Source organism: Hyperoodon ampullatus, assembly GCF_949752795.1.
Source record: "Hyperoodon ampullatus genome assembly, chromosome: 7".
NCBI classification, from domain to species: Eukaryota; Metazoa; Chordata; class Mammalia; order Artiodactyla; family Ziphiidae; genus Hyperoodon; species Hyperoodon ampullatus.
The window spans coordinates 91469169-91491096 of NC_136920.1; the positions used below are offsets into that span (position 1 = coordinate 91469169).

At 48.4% G+C, this 21928-nt stretch overlaps 1 protein-coding gene across 1 annotated transcript in view; it reads left to right on the forward strand.

Annotated features, from left to right (window-relative positions):
• Positions 1-5306: 5306 nt before the first annotated feature.
• Positions 5307-21928, forward strand: part of CLMP (CXADR like cell adhesion molecule) — a gene marked incomplete at its 5' end in the record, with an annotated part of 110390 nt that continues 93768 nt past the window's right edge. Inside the window, one exon of the mRNA XM_079709106.1 lies at positions 5307-5334. Within this exon, the coding sequence (XP_079565232.1) occupies positions 5307-5334 (28 nt within the window). The remainder of the gene's footprint in view (positions 5335-21928) is intronic.

Below are 21928 nucleotides of genomic sequence, written 5' to 3' on the forward strand. Positions count from 1 at the left end.
CCGATCCCTACCTCCTCAGCTGACCACACAGATCAAAGCTGGGGACCGTCATCTCGCAGTTTGGGGTAGAGCAGGGCCAGCTGTTCTCACCTCTGCCCCACCCCCCCCAGGCCGTCGGTGGGGAGAACAGCTGCTTCCTCTTCCTCCGTGAGAACCCCTCATTCCTTAGCCTCCATCAACACACACGGCTGCTCAGACACAGCCTCAGTAAGGGTTGTCCAGTCAAGAGCCTGACAGCCGGCTGGGGCCTCTTACTGTCCAGCCATACACAAAACCAGCTCACTGAACAGCCAAGGCAAGAAGTGATGTCCTTGTGGGACACGAAAGAATATGTAAAGATAACCTTGTTTTAATAGAAAAAGGAAATGGGACAGAAGTTGGCTCTTTTTTTACTGCGGGGAATGTAGTCCTGTGGACTTAAGTTTCAGTTGGAACAAGTATTTACTGAGTCTCCTATGTTACACGCTGTGCTAGGCACCTTCACCAGAATCTCATTTCTGCCTCAGAACAGCATCAGGAAGAGAGGAAAAGGTCCTGTGATGTCAAGTGACCTATTCAAAGCCACTCAGAACCCAAACTGTCTGCCTCGCAGCCCACAGCTCCTTCCATTATCCCACAGCTTCTTGTCCTAAATGCCCTCAGGAATGTGTTTTCCTCTGAGAGAAGGGGCACAGGTGGATACCGGAATGCAAAGGGATGAAAAGACGTGGGCCATGGTTCCCAGGTGTCCTGAAAGATGAGACATCTCCTTCCCCTCCTGCTCAGGGCATCTTCCTTGACGTCTCCGGCGCTGAGTACAGGGTCCTGCCGTCAGCTCCATAGCACTCTGCACTTTCCCTTACGGAGTATTTCTCACTCTGCTTTATGATTGCTTCTTTGCTGTCCATCTTCCTTAACCCACCATACGCTTCTAGAGAGCAAGGACAACTTTTGCTTTGTTCATCATTGACTTCCAGTGCTTGGCACCTCGTAGGTACTTAACCAAGATTTACTGAATTATTGATTCAAATTAAAAATAAAAAAGTGAGTGGCTGGATGGATGGATGGAGAATGGATAGATGTGGTTTATCATCGTCTCCGAGTTACCACGTCTCAAATTAAATTGATCTTTCCCTTCCTGACAAGTTAACTTACTTGACTTCCTAGTAAGCATTACCATCAAAAGACAGTAAGGGCTTTCAATCTTCTAACTTTAAATCGTGGCTTAATCACTTACTAACCATGGAATGATATGCAATTTATTTACTCTCTGAACCTTAGTGTCCTCATTGAAATGTCGTATAGTGAGGCTTATTGATGACACTTACAATCCCTGGAATATACTAGAAGGTCTATAAATTGTAGCTTTAGTCTTAGCATATGTAACAGTAGATTAGATCACTTATCCTTATCTTCGGTGCCGCTTGTCTTCCACTCCCTCTCCCGCCCACAGTGACCACTGGATGTTTAACCTGGCTTAACTTTCTCCCAAATATCTTCTATGTTTGATTTACCACCCTCACCTCATCTCCCCGTTTAACACAGTAGGTTCTAACCAGTTTCTCTGCTTCAGGTTTTTCTTCCCATGCTTCACGCACACCCCGTGGTGGCTCTGGAATTCCTATAGAGAAGAGGTTTAGGGTGGCTTTCTGGCTCCGCACAGAGTGGGGAGGATCAGGGACTTGTCTCGAAGCTGCATATTCATATCACTTTACAGAATGTTGAGGAAATGTAATTGTTTCTATTAAAGCGTGGGGCCAGGGAGCTTGATGGATAAGAAAATGTACTAAAGCTCTCCACCCTTGGCCAGCCCTTGGAGTCACCTCTGGGCATTGCCAATTTATATCTCTTAAAGTATGGTTCTCATCAAGGTCCATTTTGCTAAAATTTTTTCAGTGAGTCTGGAGAAGGTGAAGAACAAGTTCCAGAATCCTTTGCCTCACATTCAGGACTCTTCACAATTTTGCTGCAGGCTAACTGTTCCAAGGCATTTTGTACCAACACCAATTTTACATTTCATGGATTTCATTCCATTCAATACCCCCTGCATACACCACAGCTACTCCTAACTCCATGTCTTTGTCCAGGCGTGCCCCCACTCCAGTGGTCCTCCCCAGGTCCTCCCATCTAGTGAAATTCTCTCCATCCCCCAGAGCCTGGCTCAAGAAGTGTTCTCCCAAAGAACCTTCACAGCCACTCCAGCCTACAGTGCTCCCTCCCTGCCTGGAATTCTCAGTGTTTCTTATTGTCAGGATAATTTATTCTGGCACTTAATTACGTAACTTTCGTGTTTGTTGTGGAAAGATTTCGAATGTTGATGTTTTCTCTCTCACTGGACTGAGAGGTCCATTTAGGGTAAAGACTGCCGGTACCTCTTTGGATCCCAGCCCAATCAGTGTGGGACACAACGTAGGTAGGCAATGTGTTTCTGAGTTGTGAGCCATCCCCAGGGGCTCTGGGGCACTCTTCTGGCTCACAGATGCCTGGTAACAGAAAGGGGGCTTCAGATTCAGGGTCAGTCATCTCCAGAGACCCAAGGACTCTCCCCAAGGAGTCTATGCCCAATATATACTGGCTATAAGACTTCAGACCTGGGGAAACTGAGTGTTTATGACCCAATCTCAACAAAAATCATATGAAATTGGCATTTCCTATGCTGGTGACTAACTAACAACTTGGAGCTGAAGGTGTCTTGTTATCTTCAGCCTGAGCAATGTGGGTTTAAACACATGTCTGTTTACACCCGCATGCATCTGTCTTCATGTGCACACCAGCCCTCACGCAATACATGGTGTCACCAGGTTCATGAGAAAGGCCACCAGTGATGGAGGAGTAGAGATGGGGCTTTAAAACTTTTACAAAAATATCTCTTTTAGAAAGAAATAAAAAGTAGAAATCTGGGGAGAAGTGTATACAAGGATTTTTTGTACTATTTTTGCAACTTTTCTCTAAGTCTGAAAATATATCAAAATATTAAAAAAAAATTTAAGACAGAAATGACAAAAAGTCACCTTCTCTGTACAGTTTCCCTCCTACCTTCCTCAACCTTTAAGAGAATTAACATTTTTTCAACACATTCATATGTGAATTATAGTTATGAATATTTCTATTTCTCCTATTACACAGGAAGTATAAAATGGAAAAAAGTAGTCAGAGACTTAAAATATTTTATTTTCAATAATAATAATACATTAGGATATTAATATTGGAATACAAGAGTTTTAATATTTTGTGATCTGGAGCATGATATTTAACCTCTCTAGGTTATAGTTTCCTCATCTTTAAAATGGAATCAAAACTGCCTATCCCTTAGCATTATCATAAGAATTAATAAAACGATAAATATTAAATAATTAATATGCTTCCTGGTCCATAGGTGATGCCAAGATATACTAGTTCCAAATGTTTAAGAAATGTCAATAACCAAGTTCTACTCACTTTGTGTCCTCAACACCTAAGAAAGCATCTGGCACAGAGTAGATGCATAATAAACAGCTATTGAAAAAAGGGTGGGGGGCAAGGAGAGAGGGAAAAAATGCCGGAATTCTCAAGCGACTCTCACAGCTGATCCCAAAGCCCCAAGAGCAGCCCTTGCTTTTGTTACCCCTCTGAAGGACCTGGTGAGAGTGCCATCACCTCTCCAGGCCTGTGCTTTCCTCACTTATGAGATGGGGTCGGTTTCATTACACCGGAAAAGACTAGCTAATTAGAAAGGACCGTACAGCTCTGGCATCTAAGGCCCCTGGAGCGAGGACTGTGCAAACGGGCTTGAAAGTGTGATGGAGCAGCCTGCCTCGCCGCTGAAGGCTGGCCCCAGCTCCCCTCGCGGGCACGGGTCAGGTCGTGCCTCCGTCTGGCTGAAGCAGCAGCCCCCGCTCCAGGGACGTCCAGAGCCCGGGCACCAGAGAGTGCAGGTCCAGGCTTTCTCGGAGCCTCAGGACAGTTGAGACCTGAGCGTGGCCGTCGCTGCCCTTTCCTTCTCTAGTCCCCTCCCGCCACCGCCGAGCAGCAGGGTCCTGGTAGACACAACCCCAGGCGCCGACCCGGGAGCTCGCGGGCGACCCTCCGCGGGCCTCATTGGCGGGGTCCCTCGCACGGAGGAGGGAATCCGTGCCCTCTGCCTTCTTTTCTGAAAGGAGGTGATGCCTGTTTTGTCCAGGGCCACGTGCAGGGAGGTCAGCTCCAGGGCTTCCTAACGGACTCCTTTCCACAGAGTTGTGAACCCCACTCCGTCGGGGGTGGGGGGATGGCTCGCTTAGCTCGGCCGGATCCGAGCGCGGGCTGCTGTGATTACCGCCGAGGGAGAAACAGCGAGGGCGAAAGGCCGACGGAAAGGCTGTGGAGCCCAAACAGGCCGTGAAGTCAGGAGCGCCCGACCAGACCCGTTGCTTGACAGTCCCGACTGTCACTTTCAGGCTGAGCTGTCTGCACGGTGGATCTGGAGTTTCACCCCGACTAAACGTGGCAGAGAGGGCGGAGGAGAGGAGAAAAGAGGAAGGAAAGGAGAGGAGGGAGGAGGTGAGAGAGGAGAGGCGAGGATAATGCAGACGCGAGAGAAATGGAGAGAGGAGATGGAAGAGGAGAAAGCGCAGATCTGGGCGGAAGCAGGGTGTGTGTGAGCGAGCAAAGGATGCGAGAGAGAAGTGGGGAGAAGACCAAGTGAGGACGGAGACCGAGGAGGCTGACAAGGCCTCATCCTCGCTCGTGGCCAAGTGTCCTCGGCTCTCTCCTACAGGGTCGACCCCACACCGAGCGCCGGGCGCCACCACCGGCCTCCGAGCGGCCGCATCCCCTCTCCTCCCTCCCGCCGGCGGCGGCGCCCCGCGGGCCCGACCCCCGTGGCTGCCCGGCCGGCGCTCCGCGCGCCCCAAGCGCTGGGAGGGAGGGAGCAGGGAGCGAGCGAGCGAGCGAGGGAGGGAGGGAGGGGCTGCCGGTGGGAGGCAACCATGTGGTTCCAGCTCACTCTATTCCACCACCACCCCCCCGCCTTCTTCACTCCTTTTTCTTTCCAAACAGGGAAAAGTGTTCCACGAAGCGGTAGGGTTTTTCTGCCTCGCCTTTTCCTCGCTGACCCGGGTCCCCGCTCCCGTCCGAGTGCCAGCTGGCGGGACGAGCGCTGGAAGCCCTTCTGCGCCTGTTGCGGGGATCCCGGAGCTGGGCGCAGGGCGCGAGGCGTGGGGCCGCTCCCGCTCCGGCACATGGCTGCAGCCGCCCCGCGTGCACCCCGAGGCGCCGCGCCTAGCTCGCCCGAGGTCCGTCGGCTGAGCCCGCCCGCCCCGGAGCCAAGCAGCGGCTGAGCGGGGAGGAGCCCGCGCCCGGGGATCGGGATGATCCTCCTCGTCCTGCTCGGGCTAGGTGAGTGCCTGGGGAGGGCGGGTGGCCCCGAGCACACATTGTCCGGCACCCGGGCCGCGACACGGGCTCCGAACGGTTGTCCCCGCGGCCCCCGGAGTGAGCCGGACGCCTGTGTCCCTGCCTCCCGGCCAGGGAGGAACACATCTGGCAGCGGAGGGCCGCGCAGTCGGCCATCGAAAACGTCTCGCACATCTGGGCCCTGGAGCAGCCTTGGGCGTTGGGGCGTTTCCTGATTGAGTTTCGCCGAGAACCGCTTGGTGTGGCGGGTGCTTTTGGGGGTGGTGTTTAGTTTCAGGAGTATCTGGGGAAACTGGAGAATTGGGGGAGGGAAGGTATTATTCAGGAATTTTTGTGCCAGGTTCCTGAGGGTGGGGGGAGCTTTTTCGTTTCAAACAGGCGCCTGGAGGGTGCAGATTAGAAACAGATGTGTTGGAGGGTAAGGGAAAGGGAGTGGGAGAAGAGAGGGGGAGAGGAAAGCCGGAGAGGGGAAAGGGCAGAGCACCAGGAGGACCAGGAAGGTGCGGACAGACTGGGAGGGACGAAGAGGGGAAGGGAAAGGGCTGGGAGGGAGAGAGGAAAGAGGAGGAGGGATGTGAGGCAGAACAGCAAGACTGAGAGAGACTGATGAAGACAGAGAAAAACGGAGCGGAGGATAGCATAGAGGGAAACAGGTTCTGGGGCCAAGAGAAGTGCTGCCCTGCGTGTCCCTTCTGGGTGCCACCCAGGCAGGACTCCTGAGGCCTCAGAGGCCCTAAGGCATAGACTCACCCGGGCTGGAAGCAGGCAAGTTTACAGAGTAGGGCAGGACAGTGCCCATCAAGGATGTGTGGGCAAGAGCTGACAGGAGGGAGATGCACCAGGGCAGGGAAGCCCGACTGGGGAGCTGAAGAAAAGTCATGATAGGCACCAGGGAAGCGTGGGCCACACCTAGAGCCAGGACCAAATGTGAGCCTGAGTTCAGAAAACCAAAGAGCCAGCAGGTGTGGTAAAGTGAGCGCTGCCCTGGAGACCAGGCCAGGTGAGAACTGGTCCCGGTTTTGAACTGACTCGCTGGGTGATCTTGGACCACTTACCCACTACCAGGCCTTCAGTTCCCTTCGCTCCAAAACAAGCAAATGAGATGGTTCCTAAGTCCCTTCTGGCTCTGACAGCCTTAAACACCAGGAGTTTGTCAGGGACCTAATGGATTGAAGAGCCCCCAAACAAAAGTGAAGAGGCACTAAAAACTCCCTCCGAAATAGATGTCTAGAGCTCTCTGTCTCTCTTTTTGAAACCTTACAAACCAGCTAGGCCATATGCATGCCTGCCTAGGCCAGCCTCAGGCCAACAATAACTCTTCACCCAGGTTAGAGGAATAAAAGAGGTGGATTAACCTAAACTATTGCTCAAGTAGGGCAGGTGAGGAGCCACGATTTTCTAAGCTCTTTTAAATACCAGCCAAGTATTGCAGTACCGCTCCTGAGCACAGCTGGCATATCTGGATGGCACCTTTACTGGCCTCTACCCCTAAGCTACCAACCACCCAATGTCAGTAGGCTCAAACGTCAGAGCAGCCTTATTAAAAGCAGCTGGAACTCACTGAGTACTTATTATGCTGAGCATGTTATATGGGCTATCTTGTTAACTCATTTATTCTTCACGCCAACCCTATTGGCCACCCACTATTATTACCCCGATTTTACAGGTGAAGAGAATAAGATGTGAAGAGGTCAGGTAGCTTGCTCAAAGCTGTAAGCTCCTAGTTAGCAGAGATAGGATTTGAATGCAGGTTGTTTGCTTGCTAAACCGTCATGTATAGTCTTCCGGCATCACAGAAGGACTCTTAAAGATGTTCTCTGCATTGAGATCCAGTTCAGTCCTATTCATGGAGCAGGAGATGTCAGCGAGATCCTGCCCCGTGAGAGGAGCCTGGGAAAGGGAAACAAAACTAAGAGTGTTTGAGCATCTGCTGTACACCAGCCCCACTTGGGCACAGTTTCTGGTGGAAAGTGACTTTGGCCTGCATGGTCAGTTGAAATCAGCTGGCTTTGATGATGGTCAACGTCTTAGTTCATGAGAAAGAGGAACAGACCAAGACATGGATCAAAAGATGTCATTGGTTCCTTAGCCATTTTTTATTGAGTGCCTACTATGTGTATCATTCCTCTGGTGAGAATATCATCTGTTGGGTTGATGTCTTTCTCATAGAAGTTGTCTCTCATGATATCTTTTTTGGGAGGGTTCTGTCTTTATAAAGTTGTTACAAACCAAATGCCACGTAGAAGAGAAAAAGTGGACCACTGACTTAGAAATTCTCCATAACTGGATGTTCATCTACTATTCACCTAATAATAGGATGTTCACCTACTACTAAGCTTTTGCCACATCAATGCCCTTGTCAGATGTACCCATACACATGACATCCCAGCTCTGAACTGAATAAACTGTTCAAGTAAGAAGTCACAGAGGAGATGAGTTGAAGGGTCAGGACAAGGGACAGGGCAGGAAACCTGAGATGAGGTTGGAGAGCCAGAGACCAGCATTTGAGGGGAGCAACACTGAAGGAACTGAAATCCCTGCATGGGTCAGCAGCCCCTGGGGAACCACTCCTGTGGGCTGGATTAGCCTAATTTGCAAAGTGGTTTTGAGCCCTGGGATGCCTGGGCGGGCACTCTTTAGGAAAGCCAGAAAGAAAGCCCTCAGCGTTGCCTGAATCCTAAAATCATCTTCTGCTCCATGAAAGGAACAGATCCCGGGTGGCTTCTGGCCACTGCTAGCGTGACTTCTGGCCTCTTTTTTCTAGAGAAAGCACAGTATTGAAGGGGAGTCAGGAGGGCTAAGAGTTCATAGTCTGCACAAGGATGGGCCAGTTGACTCCTTGCTTTCTGGACCCGCCAGTGAGTGAAATCAAATGTCCTGCCTTTCTGATGTGAATGAAAAGGAATGCTCTGAGCCCCACGGAGGAGAAACAAGGGGGACTTCATGGGTTCCCCCATCCCCTCCTCTGACCACCACCTCTCCCCTTCCCCTGTTGCTCAGGTCTCATTATCCTACCTGAACTTCTTCCTAGATTTCTGTAATAGCTGCCACGTGGTCTCCTGCCCAAGCTCTCTCTTCCCTTCCTACATACTGCTACCCGAGTAACCTCGTGAAGCAGCTGGTATAAGGCAAAGAATTTGGATTAGGAATCTGGCAAGCTCTCTGGGTTTCTTGACTGCAGAATGGGGGTGGAGGGATTTTGAATTCACATTCTCTCTGATTCCATGATGTTACTCTGCTCTTCCATAAACTTTTAGTTGTCTCCGTTGCCTATAATGTCAAGTATAAACACTTCACTCTCATATTAAAGATTTTACACAATATCATTCACAACTCACCCCCCAACAACTCTTCAAGAAACCTGGATTACTTCCTGACCTCAAACCATGCCCCATGCTTCTTTCTGGCTTTATGCTTCTTTCTGGCTCTATGCTTTTGTTTATGATAATCCCTCCACCAAAAATGCCCTCTTACTCTCCACCCTTACAGATTGTTGACCCTCCAGATCAAAATCATGTTCACTCTCCAAGTCTCACCTCAAATACCACTTCCTCCATACACCTGTCCATGATTTCACCAACAGAATATACTCTTTTCCTTCCTTTGAATCCCAGTAGCCGTTCTATTATGCTACTTTGTATTACAGCGATCTGATTACTTACCTAACACTCCAGTTAGAGTGTAAGGTCCATGCCTCATTCATCTGGGTACCACTTTTAGTACCTAGCAGAAACTAAAAGCTTGCGAAGTATCTGTTAAAATAATTGGGTACTTGAAACATTTGGAACATTTAAGGTCGAGAGAGGTGAAAGATCTGGAGTATTATTACTCTTTGTGGAACAACACAATTGCGAGGAGCCCAGTTTTAACTGTTTGCTTTTGTGCTGCCTTGTCCATTAATGCAAACACAATGAGTACTGTTTTTAAAAAAATTATACATAGAACGTTACATGGACAAGGAGGACCAGATAATACATTTGTTATACAAACTTAATATATCAAGTACGTTAGTACCAGACATTAACAATAGAATTCATCGAAACTTTTGCCAGGATGGGGAAGTAGCCTTGTTTCCAAAAAAATGAGTTTGAGGAGTGCTTGAATGCTTGGTCCACTGGCCTGTGGTTTAATGACGGGTCTCAGTAGGATTCCATGTCCTTCCCTCGTCTTCCCATATTAATGGTGATGGTTATAATATAAATACATTCCAGATAGGCTCATATCTTGTCTCATTCAATTTTTATCTTTTGCTCAGCTGGGCAAAGTACACATGAGTATATTTCATAAATGTACCTAATGATGATGAACTAGACAGACATTTTTAAAAGGTAGAATCAAAGATTAGCAGACATGGGGAAAAGCTAAGACACTATCTAAATCAGTGGTTCTTAAAATTTTGAATCCCAGACCCCTCTGAGAATCCAGTGAAAACCCTGAATCCACTTCTTAGAAAAAGACAACATGTACATAAAATTTTCCTATAACTTCTAGGGGTTCATTGACCTCCTGATACCGTTCCTTGGAACCCAATTAAATCCTTGATCTAAACCTACCCCTTCCTTTATGATGAAGAAAGAACCAAAGTTCAGAGAGATTTGGCTAAAGTTAAACAGGTAGCTTAGTAGAAGGGCCAAGACAAGACCCCCTAACTCCATAATCTGTCCTATCACATATTCTCGAAGTGGAAAATCTCTCTTCCTCCTTTTCAGCTCATGTAGTTAAGCTCCAAGATCACAGTTGCTCTTCAGATGCTTCAGTTAAATGTAGTCGGTGCTGAATAATTGCCATTGGTTTTATGTTGAGAAACTGTCTGAAGAATAGGGCCGATGTCATAACATTTCAGTTTAGCCATCATAACTAGAAATCCTGGAAACTTCTGCAGTGCCTTGTATAATGTCTGGTATATTCGGGAAAAAGAGATTACACCCAAAGTCCTAAAGATGTAGATGTGCCTACAAGGAATAGAATGGGAAATCAATAGCTCTAGCTCCTTCATAATTTTGCTGGGTTATTCTGGGCAAGTCATTACTATTCTGAGCCTCAATTTCTTTCTCTGTGAAACGAGCTTACTAGACTCAGCTTATCTCTATGTTTCCTTATACCATTAACATTCTCTGTTTTTTCTATAATTCTGAGAATTTTCTGGCTGGTCCAGGTGTGGCTGTGATCAGAGCACATGGGTGTTACCATGCTTATCTGATTTTTTTCAGGCACTGAGCCCTCATGGCAATAGGTAGCATATGATTATGAATCCAGAACGGCTGGCTGCCTAATGTGAAGAGAGCAGTAGTGACTCCATCCTGGGTCTGCACTGGGGCACTGTTAGCCAGGCAGCATCATTCAAGGTCAGGGTAGATGGCCAGAGACCTCTGCCCTAGAAGTTTAGTACCTGAAATACTCACCAAAAGGATTTCATCCTGAGCAGAGTTACCTACAAAACAACCCCAAGCATGGACACCCAGGGTAGACTTCTGAGTAGAGGGTCTGTTGCATGAAACTGTTTGCAGGCATTAGCATTTCCTTCAGTTTTTAAAATTAAGGCATAATTTACATACAATAAAGTACACCCACTAAGTGTGTAGCTTAATGATTTCCCTGCATGGATTTGAACTTGTGGTTGGGTTTTGAAATATGAATTGTGTATTATTAGCTCACTTGTAGTACCTGAGAGAGAACTATGTGCGTAGGATTATTACGGCAGTAGAATTTATTGCTAACATTTGTACAAAGTTTCACAGTTTACAAAATATATTAACATACCTTATCTCATTCTCAAATCACCTTTGAGAGTAAATGTCATTATTACGCCACTTTACAGGTAAATAAACTGAGGCCTAGAGAAATAAAGTGAGTTTCTCGAGATTACCCTCTCAGTAAATAGCTGAGCCAGGACACCGACCCAACATTTTGGATTCCAAAAACTATTTGCTTTCCAATTATCAGGAGGCACATAGTTATTCTGAAATCAAGGCTTCTGTGTTACCAAGAAGAGAGGATCAGGCTGAAGTAAGGCTTCATTTACAGGATTCCAGACCATAAATCCCACAGTGGAAAATTCTGTTAGAACATTTATCACCCCCTCCCCCCCCACTCCATTCAAATTGTTAAGAAATGGTTCGTTTGGGTTAATGTCTATCGTTTACTATGATGCTTACTATGTATGTCGTACATGGGTTACTAGTTCCTTCTAACGAATCAGAAGACCTTCATAGTTGTGGAGACCTCGCCTTGCTTTGGGGTTGGTTGCGTGAACTCCTTATTAGTCCTGAGGCTATGGATGGTGAGTGTATCGGCTACAACTCACCCTATATGTTGCCTTTTGTAGTTAAATTCCTCTTTTCAGCAGTTTTGACTTCTTCCCAAAGAAGAATGCAGACGGTACCAAAAAACAAAAAAATCTGGTTATCTGAGCTTCCTAACTGTCTAGATTCTGGGAAAATAAGTTTATTTCCTTTGGCACCACATAGACCAGAATGGGGAAGAATGCTGAAGTCAAACAACCTTTATTTTGTTAGTGACAGTGGTTGGATCACTGTGTGTGGAGCCTCGGCCAGAGTCTGCTGGTGATAAGACTGAAGGCTACTTTGTTTCCTCAGGACGCAGGGAGGAAGCCGCTGCCTTTGTGCCCACACTGAGAAGGGAACATGGGCAGCTGTCTTCCGAGGTCGGTGTGGAATATGGGAGGTTTTTCTGAAGCGAGGCAGCAAGCGGATCTGGAGAGTTCAGGTCACGAAAGGCGACAGGGGAGAAGAAAGAGGAGCGGGAGGAAGAGGAAGGCACAGAAATAGAGAGCAGAGGATGCACAAGCTAAAAGCTCGGCCCTCCTGGCATTTACAGAGCAGCTTCTCTGAGCTCTTTCTGTTTCACGGAGAGCGGCAGCAGCTTTCAGGAGCTTCCAGGGACTCTCATGTGTGTCCCCTCACATTTTCGACATGCTTCATGCACCCTCACTCACAAAACAATTAGAGGAGGGGGGCTCCTTCTGTAGTTCAGGCCCTGTGCTAGGCTCTCAGATGCCACTGGTACGGAACACAGTTTCCACCATCTAAGAACTCAGCCCAGTGGGGCGACATAGTCATAAACAAGGAATTGCAGATATATGGGAGGGCTGTCATCAAGGAAAGTACCAGGGCTTTTAGGAGTCCTGGGGAGGTAGCAACTCATTCCTGTGCTGTCTTACGGAGATGGGCTGTGTCTTCCCACGTGCATCTTCAGGACGGTGGCTGATGTTCCCCTGTCATCCACAGCACTTGCACATTAGTGGGGCTGGTGTTAACTAAACAGCTGGTGGGTTGATGGATCACCCCCATCGTCATCAGAAGGGACGGATTCAGTGCTGTGTGTCCTTGGCATTCAGCCAGGTGCTTTCTGGAAGGATTGGACCTCCCGACATCCTTGCCTATTGAAAGTTATGGTTCGTTCTCCCTCACAACCTGCCAGTTACATAGCTGCCTCTGGTTCCTCGTCCCTCATGGGATGTTTAAAAACAGAAAAGAAAAGAAAAAGAGGAAGAAATACATCAGTGAATTTGGATCTCTTAATTAAGAATGGTGGTCTGGTCACCTGAGGTTTTAGTAATATTTGTCCACGTGGAAAGTGAATAGGATTAAGCCAAAAAGGGATTTTTTGCTGCAGAAGCAATCTGTTGTATTGAACAGACTCAGCCCCTGACATAACCTTTACTTCTTGTCTCGTTGGGAGGGTTGGGGGTGAGCGGGTGTCACATCCTGGAGAGGGAAAGTGCTTTGCGACTTCACTGTGTAAATTTAGGTTTGGGTTTGTGGGGATCGTTTTGACTTGGGGCAATAAGCCTTCCAACCCAGCCTCTGTCACTTCTCATTACTTCCAGTGACAGTTCCAATTATTTCCAATCACTCTTCAAGGGAAGAGTGGGGGAAGGCACATAGGCGGCCATGTGGATGTGCCGGGTAGCCACTTCTGTAAGAGCTCAGCCCCGGGGTCCTGGCTGGGCCACTATTATAACCGTGTGACCTTGGGCACTTCACCTTCCTGACCTTAGTTTTCTCACCAGTAATCACATCTATTAACAATTCATAGGTTTGTTGTGAGAATTAAATGAGGCAATGCATACAAAGAATTTTAGCATCCTGCTTGGTACATAATAAGCTAATAAATGGCTGTCCTGATTCCCATGACTGTCCTTGCTGGGAGAGGCTCAGCCCAGAGGTATTTGGAGGGTCTGCTTGAAGCCAGCAGACACCAGGCCAGCAGGGCCAGCCTTCAGGGCTCCGGCCACCACTGCCCCTCCATCCTGCAGATGAGTTCCCAGATGTCCTTCAGGGAATGTCGCCCTGCTCCAGGATCCCAAGAGGTGCATAAACCCCGTCTGTGCCCCAGTTGTCTGTAACTGCTCTAGGAGAGTAACTTTTTGTGTTATTCAGCTCCGGGCAAGAGGCGCCCTTCCTTATGCTGCCCTGCATACTGTCTGCAGGTTGCTGAAGCTGAATCACAGGGGGCCGGACTTCTGTTCCCTACTCTGCCCTCTCCATCACACGCTCCCCAAGGCCTGTGCCCGCTTGGGCTGTCCAGCCTGGGCAAACACGGGCTGGTTAATTTTTGCTTTCGCTGTCAGGTATTGTTTTATTGAGCACCTACTATGTAGCAAGCATCATGCTAGGGACTTTCATACCAGAAATTTCTGGTATCCTCACAACAGTCTGTGAGGCCAGTATTATTTTTTTTTAATATTTATTTTATTTTATTTATTTATTTATTTGGTTGCACTGGGTCTTAGTTGCGGCTCATGGGCTCTTTAGTTGCGGCTCGCCGGCTCCCCAGTTGTGGCATGCAAATTCTTAGTGGCGTCATGCATATGGGATCTAGTTACCTGACCAGGGATCGAAACCAGGCCCCCTGCATTGGGAATGCAGAGTCTTAACCACTGCGCCACCAGGGAAGTCCACTGTGAGGCCAGTATTTATTGTCATCCCTATTTTGGGTCAGAAAAGTTAGACTGAAGAGGTCAGGTGTTCTGTTGTAGGCTGTACAGCTGTACAGACTGGAGCTGAGTTTGCCTTCTGCTTCAGTAATGATCTGGGGAAGACAGGAGTGGAGAGACAGATGGATGACATACCTATAGGGACACATGGATGGGAGGCCACCATGTGGTCTTTGAGGATTTGGCCTAAGATGGAGCTGCAAGACCCTGCATCCTCTACTTTTTCCCTGACCAAAATTAGATCCAGTGAGCCCAATACCCACATTCAAGACATGTTGAATTGTATTTCCTGTTTAAATTTGGGAGGAAAGGCAAACCTCAAGGTGGGAAGAAAAATGTCTGTTTTTTTCCACTGACCTGAACAACAAAGAGTGTGGGCTAAACTGGGTGTCCCAGATTTCTGCAGACTTAGAATTCCCACTTAGAGTGGATTCCTGGCCCAGGTGGGTAGAGTCTGGGTTTCTAGCCGAGGCCTGGTCTCCATCTGCTTTCCTTGGCTGGAGGTCCATCCCCCATCCCTCCAGCCAATAGCAAAGTTCAGGCTCCCGCCTTGCGGCCTCTCCATCCTCAAAGAGCCGGAAATGGGGCCACCTCTCCGTAGCCACCGTCTCTGCTCCACTGCCTCTCCCTCCCTGTTCCCAGAGTCCTGCAGCTTCCCAAGCCCTGAGGAATCCAGGTGACCGTCCTCATATGCCTGCCACCTGAGCCTGACCTTCCCCTTGCTCTTCCCCTCTCTCTCTGGACCCAGTGTGGCTGCTCTCGGATCTGGTACGTAATGAGAGAGAGAGAGAGAAGCAGAGAGAGAGAGATAAGAGAGCAAGACAGAGAGAGACAGAAAAAACAGAGAAAGACACAGAAAGAAACAGAAAGACAGAGAAACAGACATGCACACACAGAGACAAAGACACACAAAGATAGAGACAGAGAGAGAAACAGAGGGACAGAGTGAGACACAGGCACACACACACACACACATACATGCAGAGCAGGCAGGTGTGAACTCTGTACATCTCGCCTTTCCTGTGTTGCCTGGCACGTGGGGTCAGAGGTCCTCTTCCTCCCTCTTTCTCCTTTGTCTTAGTGGATTCACCCTGCACATCACTAACTCCACTAGGGTATCCGAGGTAGGGTAAGCAGAGGAAACACAAGTCAATGATTACAGAAAGTGTTGGTGGGATTCAAAAAATATTATTTCCAAGCTCAGTGCTTATGTGTATGTTAGCGCATTTAATCTCCACGACAGCTTTGTGAGACAGGTATTGTCAGCCTCCATTTTATCGAAAAGGATCAGAGAGGTTAAGACATTTTCCTGGTGTTATACAGCTAATTAGTAGCAGAATCAAAAGGAGAAGCCAGGTCTTCTGGCTCCCAAACCATTGCTCATCCCCTTCCTCCACTGGACCGTGAGCCTCCCTATGCATGGCAGCAACACCCCACAGCAGGACTCCTCACTGGCTCTCATCCTCCAGTGTCTCATTACCAGCTCATGGAGGGGGCAATGCATAAGCTTTGTCGCCAGATATGGCTGCCTTCAACTCTGGGAAGGCTTGAGATTTGTCTTGAGTGATCAACCGTTCTGATTTGCCCAGGACTGGGAGGTTTCTCAGGACGTGGAACACAGGATTTTCAATGATAAAACAAGGACAGTCCTGAGAAAACCATCTGGTTGGTCACCCAAGTAGTAGACCACTCAAAGTGTGATCCTCAGATGAGCGGCAGGGGTAGCACAGGGAGCTTGCTAGAAATGTAGCATCTCAGGTCCCACCCAGCCCCACTGAACCAGGATCTGCAAGCTCCCTGCAGAACATAAGAAACATCTGAGAAGCTCCAGAGCAGGACCTCGGGCACCTTTGGCAGGAGTTGGGGAAATGGAAGACGTGCACCTGAGTTCCCTGACCTGAGACCGTCACCTACTGTAACCTCAGGTGATGTCCATTGACACTCCAGACTTAGGCTTATAGGCTGAGAGGAAAGGAGTTAAAGGTCCCAGAGTTGAGCACATGGGGGTGAGAAGGCTGGAGGGTGTCTTGGTGCTGTGTGGGCGTGAGTGATTCGTGGTTAAGCTTTTCTGTCTGTCCTTGGAATGATGATGTTATAAAGGTTCTGAAGTTTCCTGGATTCTCCTTTCCTTTTCCTGGGGCGAGGCTGGAGCGGGCAGTGGCCGACAGCAGATTACCCAGGGTCTACCTGGGGCCAGCAGCAGCCTATGCCCCTGGGGCCTGGAGACTCGAGAAATGAGAGCACAGAGGGCAAAGCATCTAACTGAGCCATGCTTGCCGAAGAGCAGACTCTCCAAGTTAGTTATTGAAGGAATAGTAGGCTATTCGAGCAGTGCTGCACACCTACAGGATTTCCTGTGTGATGCCTGGCTCCTCGTCACAGGATCCTAACCTAGCTTTGCGAGCAAGCTGGCAGCGGTTACCTGGCCCTCCCTTCCCCATGGCGAGCACTTCACTGGGACGTAAATAGAAGTTATTGAACCTGTGCTCCAGTGAGGAGGTGGTTGGCCAACTCCTCACATGCTTCACGGGCTCCTCTAGGCCTTGGCTTATCTCAGAGTAAACGTGGGTCAAAGCAGGTGTTCCGTCCTTTGAGTGATGGTGGTGGTGTGTCATCTTCTGTTAGTTTCTTTGCTCTCAAACCGAACTGTCACATGTGAAAACCACAGGTACCAGGCAAGGTAGGAAAAGACGTTTGTAAGACTGGGGTGGCGGAGCAGCCTCAAACTAAAAGAAGCATAACTCACATTTGTCCACTTTCTCTCTGTTCCAAGTCACACGCTCAGTAGGGGCTCTGAAATAAAGGCAGCTCAAGGGAGGGGATGACAGGCAGGCCTGGAGATGGACTTGTTCATCTGCTCAGTTAGAGCCGTTTCAGACAAAGCTGATTTCTGCTGTGATTTTAATCCCACCCTGACACCGAGAAATCAAACCATCACTTTTCTCATAATAGGGAGAGATGCCTCTGACCTAGGTTGGTTTTGTAACAGTCTCATCTGTGCATGTTGTTTTCCCTGGGATCTCCAAGGGCTTGGTTGTGGGTGGATTTTATCAGAAGATACAGATTTCCATTATGAAGCAACTCCTGTGTGCTGGATACTTGCTCATCCAAGTCCTATCGGAGGACCAGACTGACAGAGGAAAAAGGAAATGGTGAACGATGTCAGACGGAATGTAGTTAAAGTCCAGAATGTTTGGTACAGACAGGAAGTGAAATGCGGGATTTGGAAAAGGAGAGTCATTAAGGTGTAAGATCTTCAGCAAACAGTGGAGCAAGAGTATGTGTCATGTGAGATGAAGATATTGCGTCAGGGGGTGGGTGAGGGGTCAGGAGCCTGGAGACGCGCAGCTGGGGGCATAGAGGGGGCAGGGAGGACACGGGGGGATAGTTGTGAAACAGTTATTCAGCCTCACTCTGGAAATAACACACAGTCATAGTTTACAGGCCAGTTTGGGGACCTACCTCAGGCAGTGTGGAGAAGGACCTTGGGCAACTCCCTCTCTGGGTCTCAGTTGTCACTGTGCACCAGGAGAGATCGGAGGGGAGAAGTTCTAGGTCCTTCCCACTCTGCAGCAGGAGGACTCTGCTGTACTCCTTAGCGGGAGGCTTCAGACCCCAACGATCCCTCGCCATCCTCCCCGTGCAGGCATTGTGAGCTGATGCTTCACCTGTGTCCCCCCAGGTCTCCCTGCTCCCCCAGCTCCCTGGCTCTGCCCCCAGTGCTTTCCCTGGCACTAGAATAGACCCACATACAGTCTGACCTGCCCAGGCCTCTGCCTCTGTAAATGCCGAAGTCGCTCATATCCCAGGGCTTTTGCACGTTTGTCCCTCGCCTGGAGCGCTCTCTCCCTGGTCTTTGCAAGGCTGGCTTTTACCTTACAGGTTTCAGTGCAAATATTGCCTCCGTGAGACCCTCCCTGAGCTCCACTCAGCCTCCCCTCTAACCAGAGCCTTGGCCTGATCACCTCACATTACCCTGCTATATTTTCCCCCTAACATTTATCACAGTCTGAAGTCTTCTTTTTACCTCTGCTCATGCACTTGTCTCTTGTCTGTTTCTACAAGAGTCTGGACTTTATATCACTGACTTCTGTATCCCCACAGTGCTTGACACAGAGATAGGTACTCAGGAAAGAGACGATAAAGAAACATCTGCTTTTTTCTCTGTGGTGTGCATAGCAACCGAGACATTTTTTTTTTTTTTTTTTTTTTGCGGTATATGGGCCTCCCACTGTCGTGGCCTCCCCCGCTGCGGAGCACAGGCTCCGGACGTGCAGGCCCAGCGGCCATGGCTCACGGGTCCAGCCGCTGAGCGGCATGTGGGATCCTCCCGGACCGGGGCACGAACCCGCGTCTCCTGCATCGGCAGGCAGACTCTCAACCACTGCGCCACCAGGGAAGCCCCCCGAGACATTTTATAAATGAAAAAAGTTATTTAATGAGCCCTTCTTTGTGCAGAGCTCTTTGTATATGTTATTTCATTTAATCCTCATAACAACTCTACCATGTAGATACTATTAGGATCCCCTTTTACAGAGGAGGGCATGGATCATTACAGTTGAAGTCCTTGCCAAAGTTACATACCTAGTGAGCTGTGAGATCTGGGTTTGAACCCAGGCAGTCTGACTGCAGAGCTGGTGCCATAAGTTCATGTGCTATTCAGGTCACCTAAGCCAGCGCTTCTCAGACTTTAAGATGCTTATGAATCAGCTGGAGACCTTCTTAAAATGCAGGGTCTGATTTAGTAGGTCTGGGGTGGAGCCTGACATTCCATGTTTCCAACAAGTTTCCAGCAGTGCTGCTGGTCCATGGAAAAGACCTCTCAGGAGGGAAGGGAGAGACGGAGGGAGAGAAACTGGTCTCAGAGAGGCCAGGTGGCTTTCCTTAGATCATGTAGCTAGTTCATGGCCAGCCTGGTGTCCTGGCTCCTAGCCTAAAGCTCTTTCAATGGCTCAGCAACCCCAAGGATTTTAATGCATGTACACATCTTCAAAGACCGTTTGCAGGAATATAGCCACCTGAATTAGAGATTGCAAAGGGGCCCATGATGCTGGCCCGTGCCCCCTGCTGATCATGACCAGGATACCTGGTTGCTGCTGGGCTTCTTTCCGTCCCCGAGGCAGAGGGCAAGGGAGGGGGTATGTGGAGAACACACACCTTGGCGGCTGAGTGTGTGTGCTTGGAGGAGGTCTGGAAATTCTGGGGAACCATTCATGTCTCTCAAAACAAGAACTGTCATGCCCAGGACAGAAAGTGCCATCATCTGCAGTTTACCAAGCTCTCACTGGCTGCTCTAAGGTTTGTGGATATATCAACAGTATTTATTACAGGAGCATCAGCTCATTTGAGCCGTCTCCACCCTTCCCCGGCCTTCCCTGTTCCTGCCTTCCTGACACAGAAGATTCAATTTCTGAACACCTTTTCACATCGGTCTGTCCCCCCTCCCACCCAGCAGAAGTCCCTCTGGAAGATGACCGTCCATCCTCCAGTGGAACACACCGCAGGGCACTCAGAAACTGCAGAGCCCCATCCGCTCCAGGACAGCTCTTACCCTGGGAGGGACTTTCCGCTCTGAGCTGGAGATGCTTGAAACTGCCACCTCCCAAGACTACACATATTAGGAGTGCCATAATCTTACAAGTAAAGGGCCCTCCAATTTGTAAAGTGATGTTTTAAGAACATTTGTCTGTGATGGGTACTGTGCTAGACATTTTCATATACACGTCACCTCATGTAATACTACAAGCACACCCTGAAGTATGTAGTGATCAATCCCCCTTTGACATATGGACACTGAGGGAGGGATTAAGTGACTCACCTCAAGACACACGGCTGATGTCATTTCTACTACATCATAGCTGCCCATCCTCCTTATAAATAGTTGAAGAACGTTCTTTCATGTTTGTCTCCTATCCTGCTCTCTCCTTTTACAAACTAAACACTCCTGTTTCCTTTAACCTTTCTCCCCAGTTATTACAACCATCATTAACTGAAGCCATGCTATGAGCCAGGGACCCAGTATGTAGACTGAATCCATCTCCATAAGAACCTTAAGACATCTCCATTTTGTAGATGAGCAAAGTGCTGAAACTCAGAAAAGTAATTTGTCCAATGTCACTTAATTAATAAGTGACAGAAAGCGAGGATTTGAGCCTGGGCCTCGTAGACTGTGAAAATGAGAAGAATGCTGGGTGAAGGGATGGAATGAGGACAGTGGGATTCGGGTGAGAAATGATGCAAACTTGGACATTCTCCCATCATAACTATCTTTATTGTGTTGGCAGGCATGGCCTCCCTTACAGAATAACCACGTACTAAATTGGGCCTTCAGGGGAGCCGAATCTGTGCAGGGTGAGAGTTACTGAGGGCTTTGTTATTGAGAAGGTTATTTCACACCAATTCTAAGTACTTCAAAAAAAAAAAACCCAACAGCTTTATTGAGATGTACAATAAACTGCATGTATTTAAGGTATATAATTTGTTAGGTTTTGGCATATATATATACACCCATGAAACCATCCCCACCATCAAGATATTTTAAATATATGTCATAAATCCAAAAGGATGGCATGCCTACTTATGAATTTTGGGGGTTCTGATCTTCATGGAGGGTCTAGTATAAGGACCCAGGAAGGATGCAAACCATCTCCAGTCCCTGGAAAGCCTTGTGGAAGGTTTAGACCTGAGGTCAGCAGTAGTCCAGATCTGCAGGACCCTCCAACTCCCTTTGCTTCTAGATGTTCATACTACTTTGCAGTTTTCCGACTTATTTTGACCTTGAGGCCAGAGCCCACATCTCCAGCCCTGTTTGGCTTCTCTGGATTCCTGTGAACCTTTCAGGAATAAGTTAACTATCAAGTTCTTGGGGTTGAAAAATTAAGTAAAATGGAACCCAATGGGGCTGGTCCTCCAGTTCAGGGGCCCATCTTTTCAGGGTTCTGGATTCAGTAAGGATGAGATGGCCCATCTGAGTCTCCAGGAGATAGGAGGCACTGGGTCAATGTCCAATTCCTATCTCCCCACTGCCCCTCTTACCTCACCCTTACCTCCTGAAACCCCATCCCCAGATACACACTGCATTAAAGGGAGCAAAGACACCCTAAGTCCTTCCAGGGAAGGACTCTGAATGCAAAGACAGAGGCTTGCTCTGGGATAGCTCAATGGCCTAAATACCCTCTTCACTCTAAGACCTTCCTCATTTCCCTCATTTGAAGTAATCTTTGTCTGCTCTAAACCAATCACCTTCTACCCTTAGAAATATAATTATTCACTTTCTGGACTGTACGCTTTCTCAGGCACGATCCTGGTTTGATCCATCTTTGCGTCCCCTGCAGTGTCTAACACATAGTACACATGGTACTCGTTGAACAAATGAATGAATGACCCACCTTGTCCTAAACCTCAGGGAAGAGCTGTGTCGCTTTGCTTAGGCAGGACTCAGAGCTGAGCCTAGCATTATCCCGGTGTCTCGCACATCAGATGTCACACATGGAGTAGCGGTACCTTACACCCAAAATGTGATTCTCACTCGGGTGATATAAATAGAGCCAGAAAGATGCATAAACCATCTTTGCACACACTGTTAATTCTCAGCAAAGGTGAGGCTTAGCTTGACAG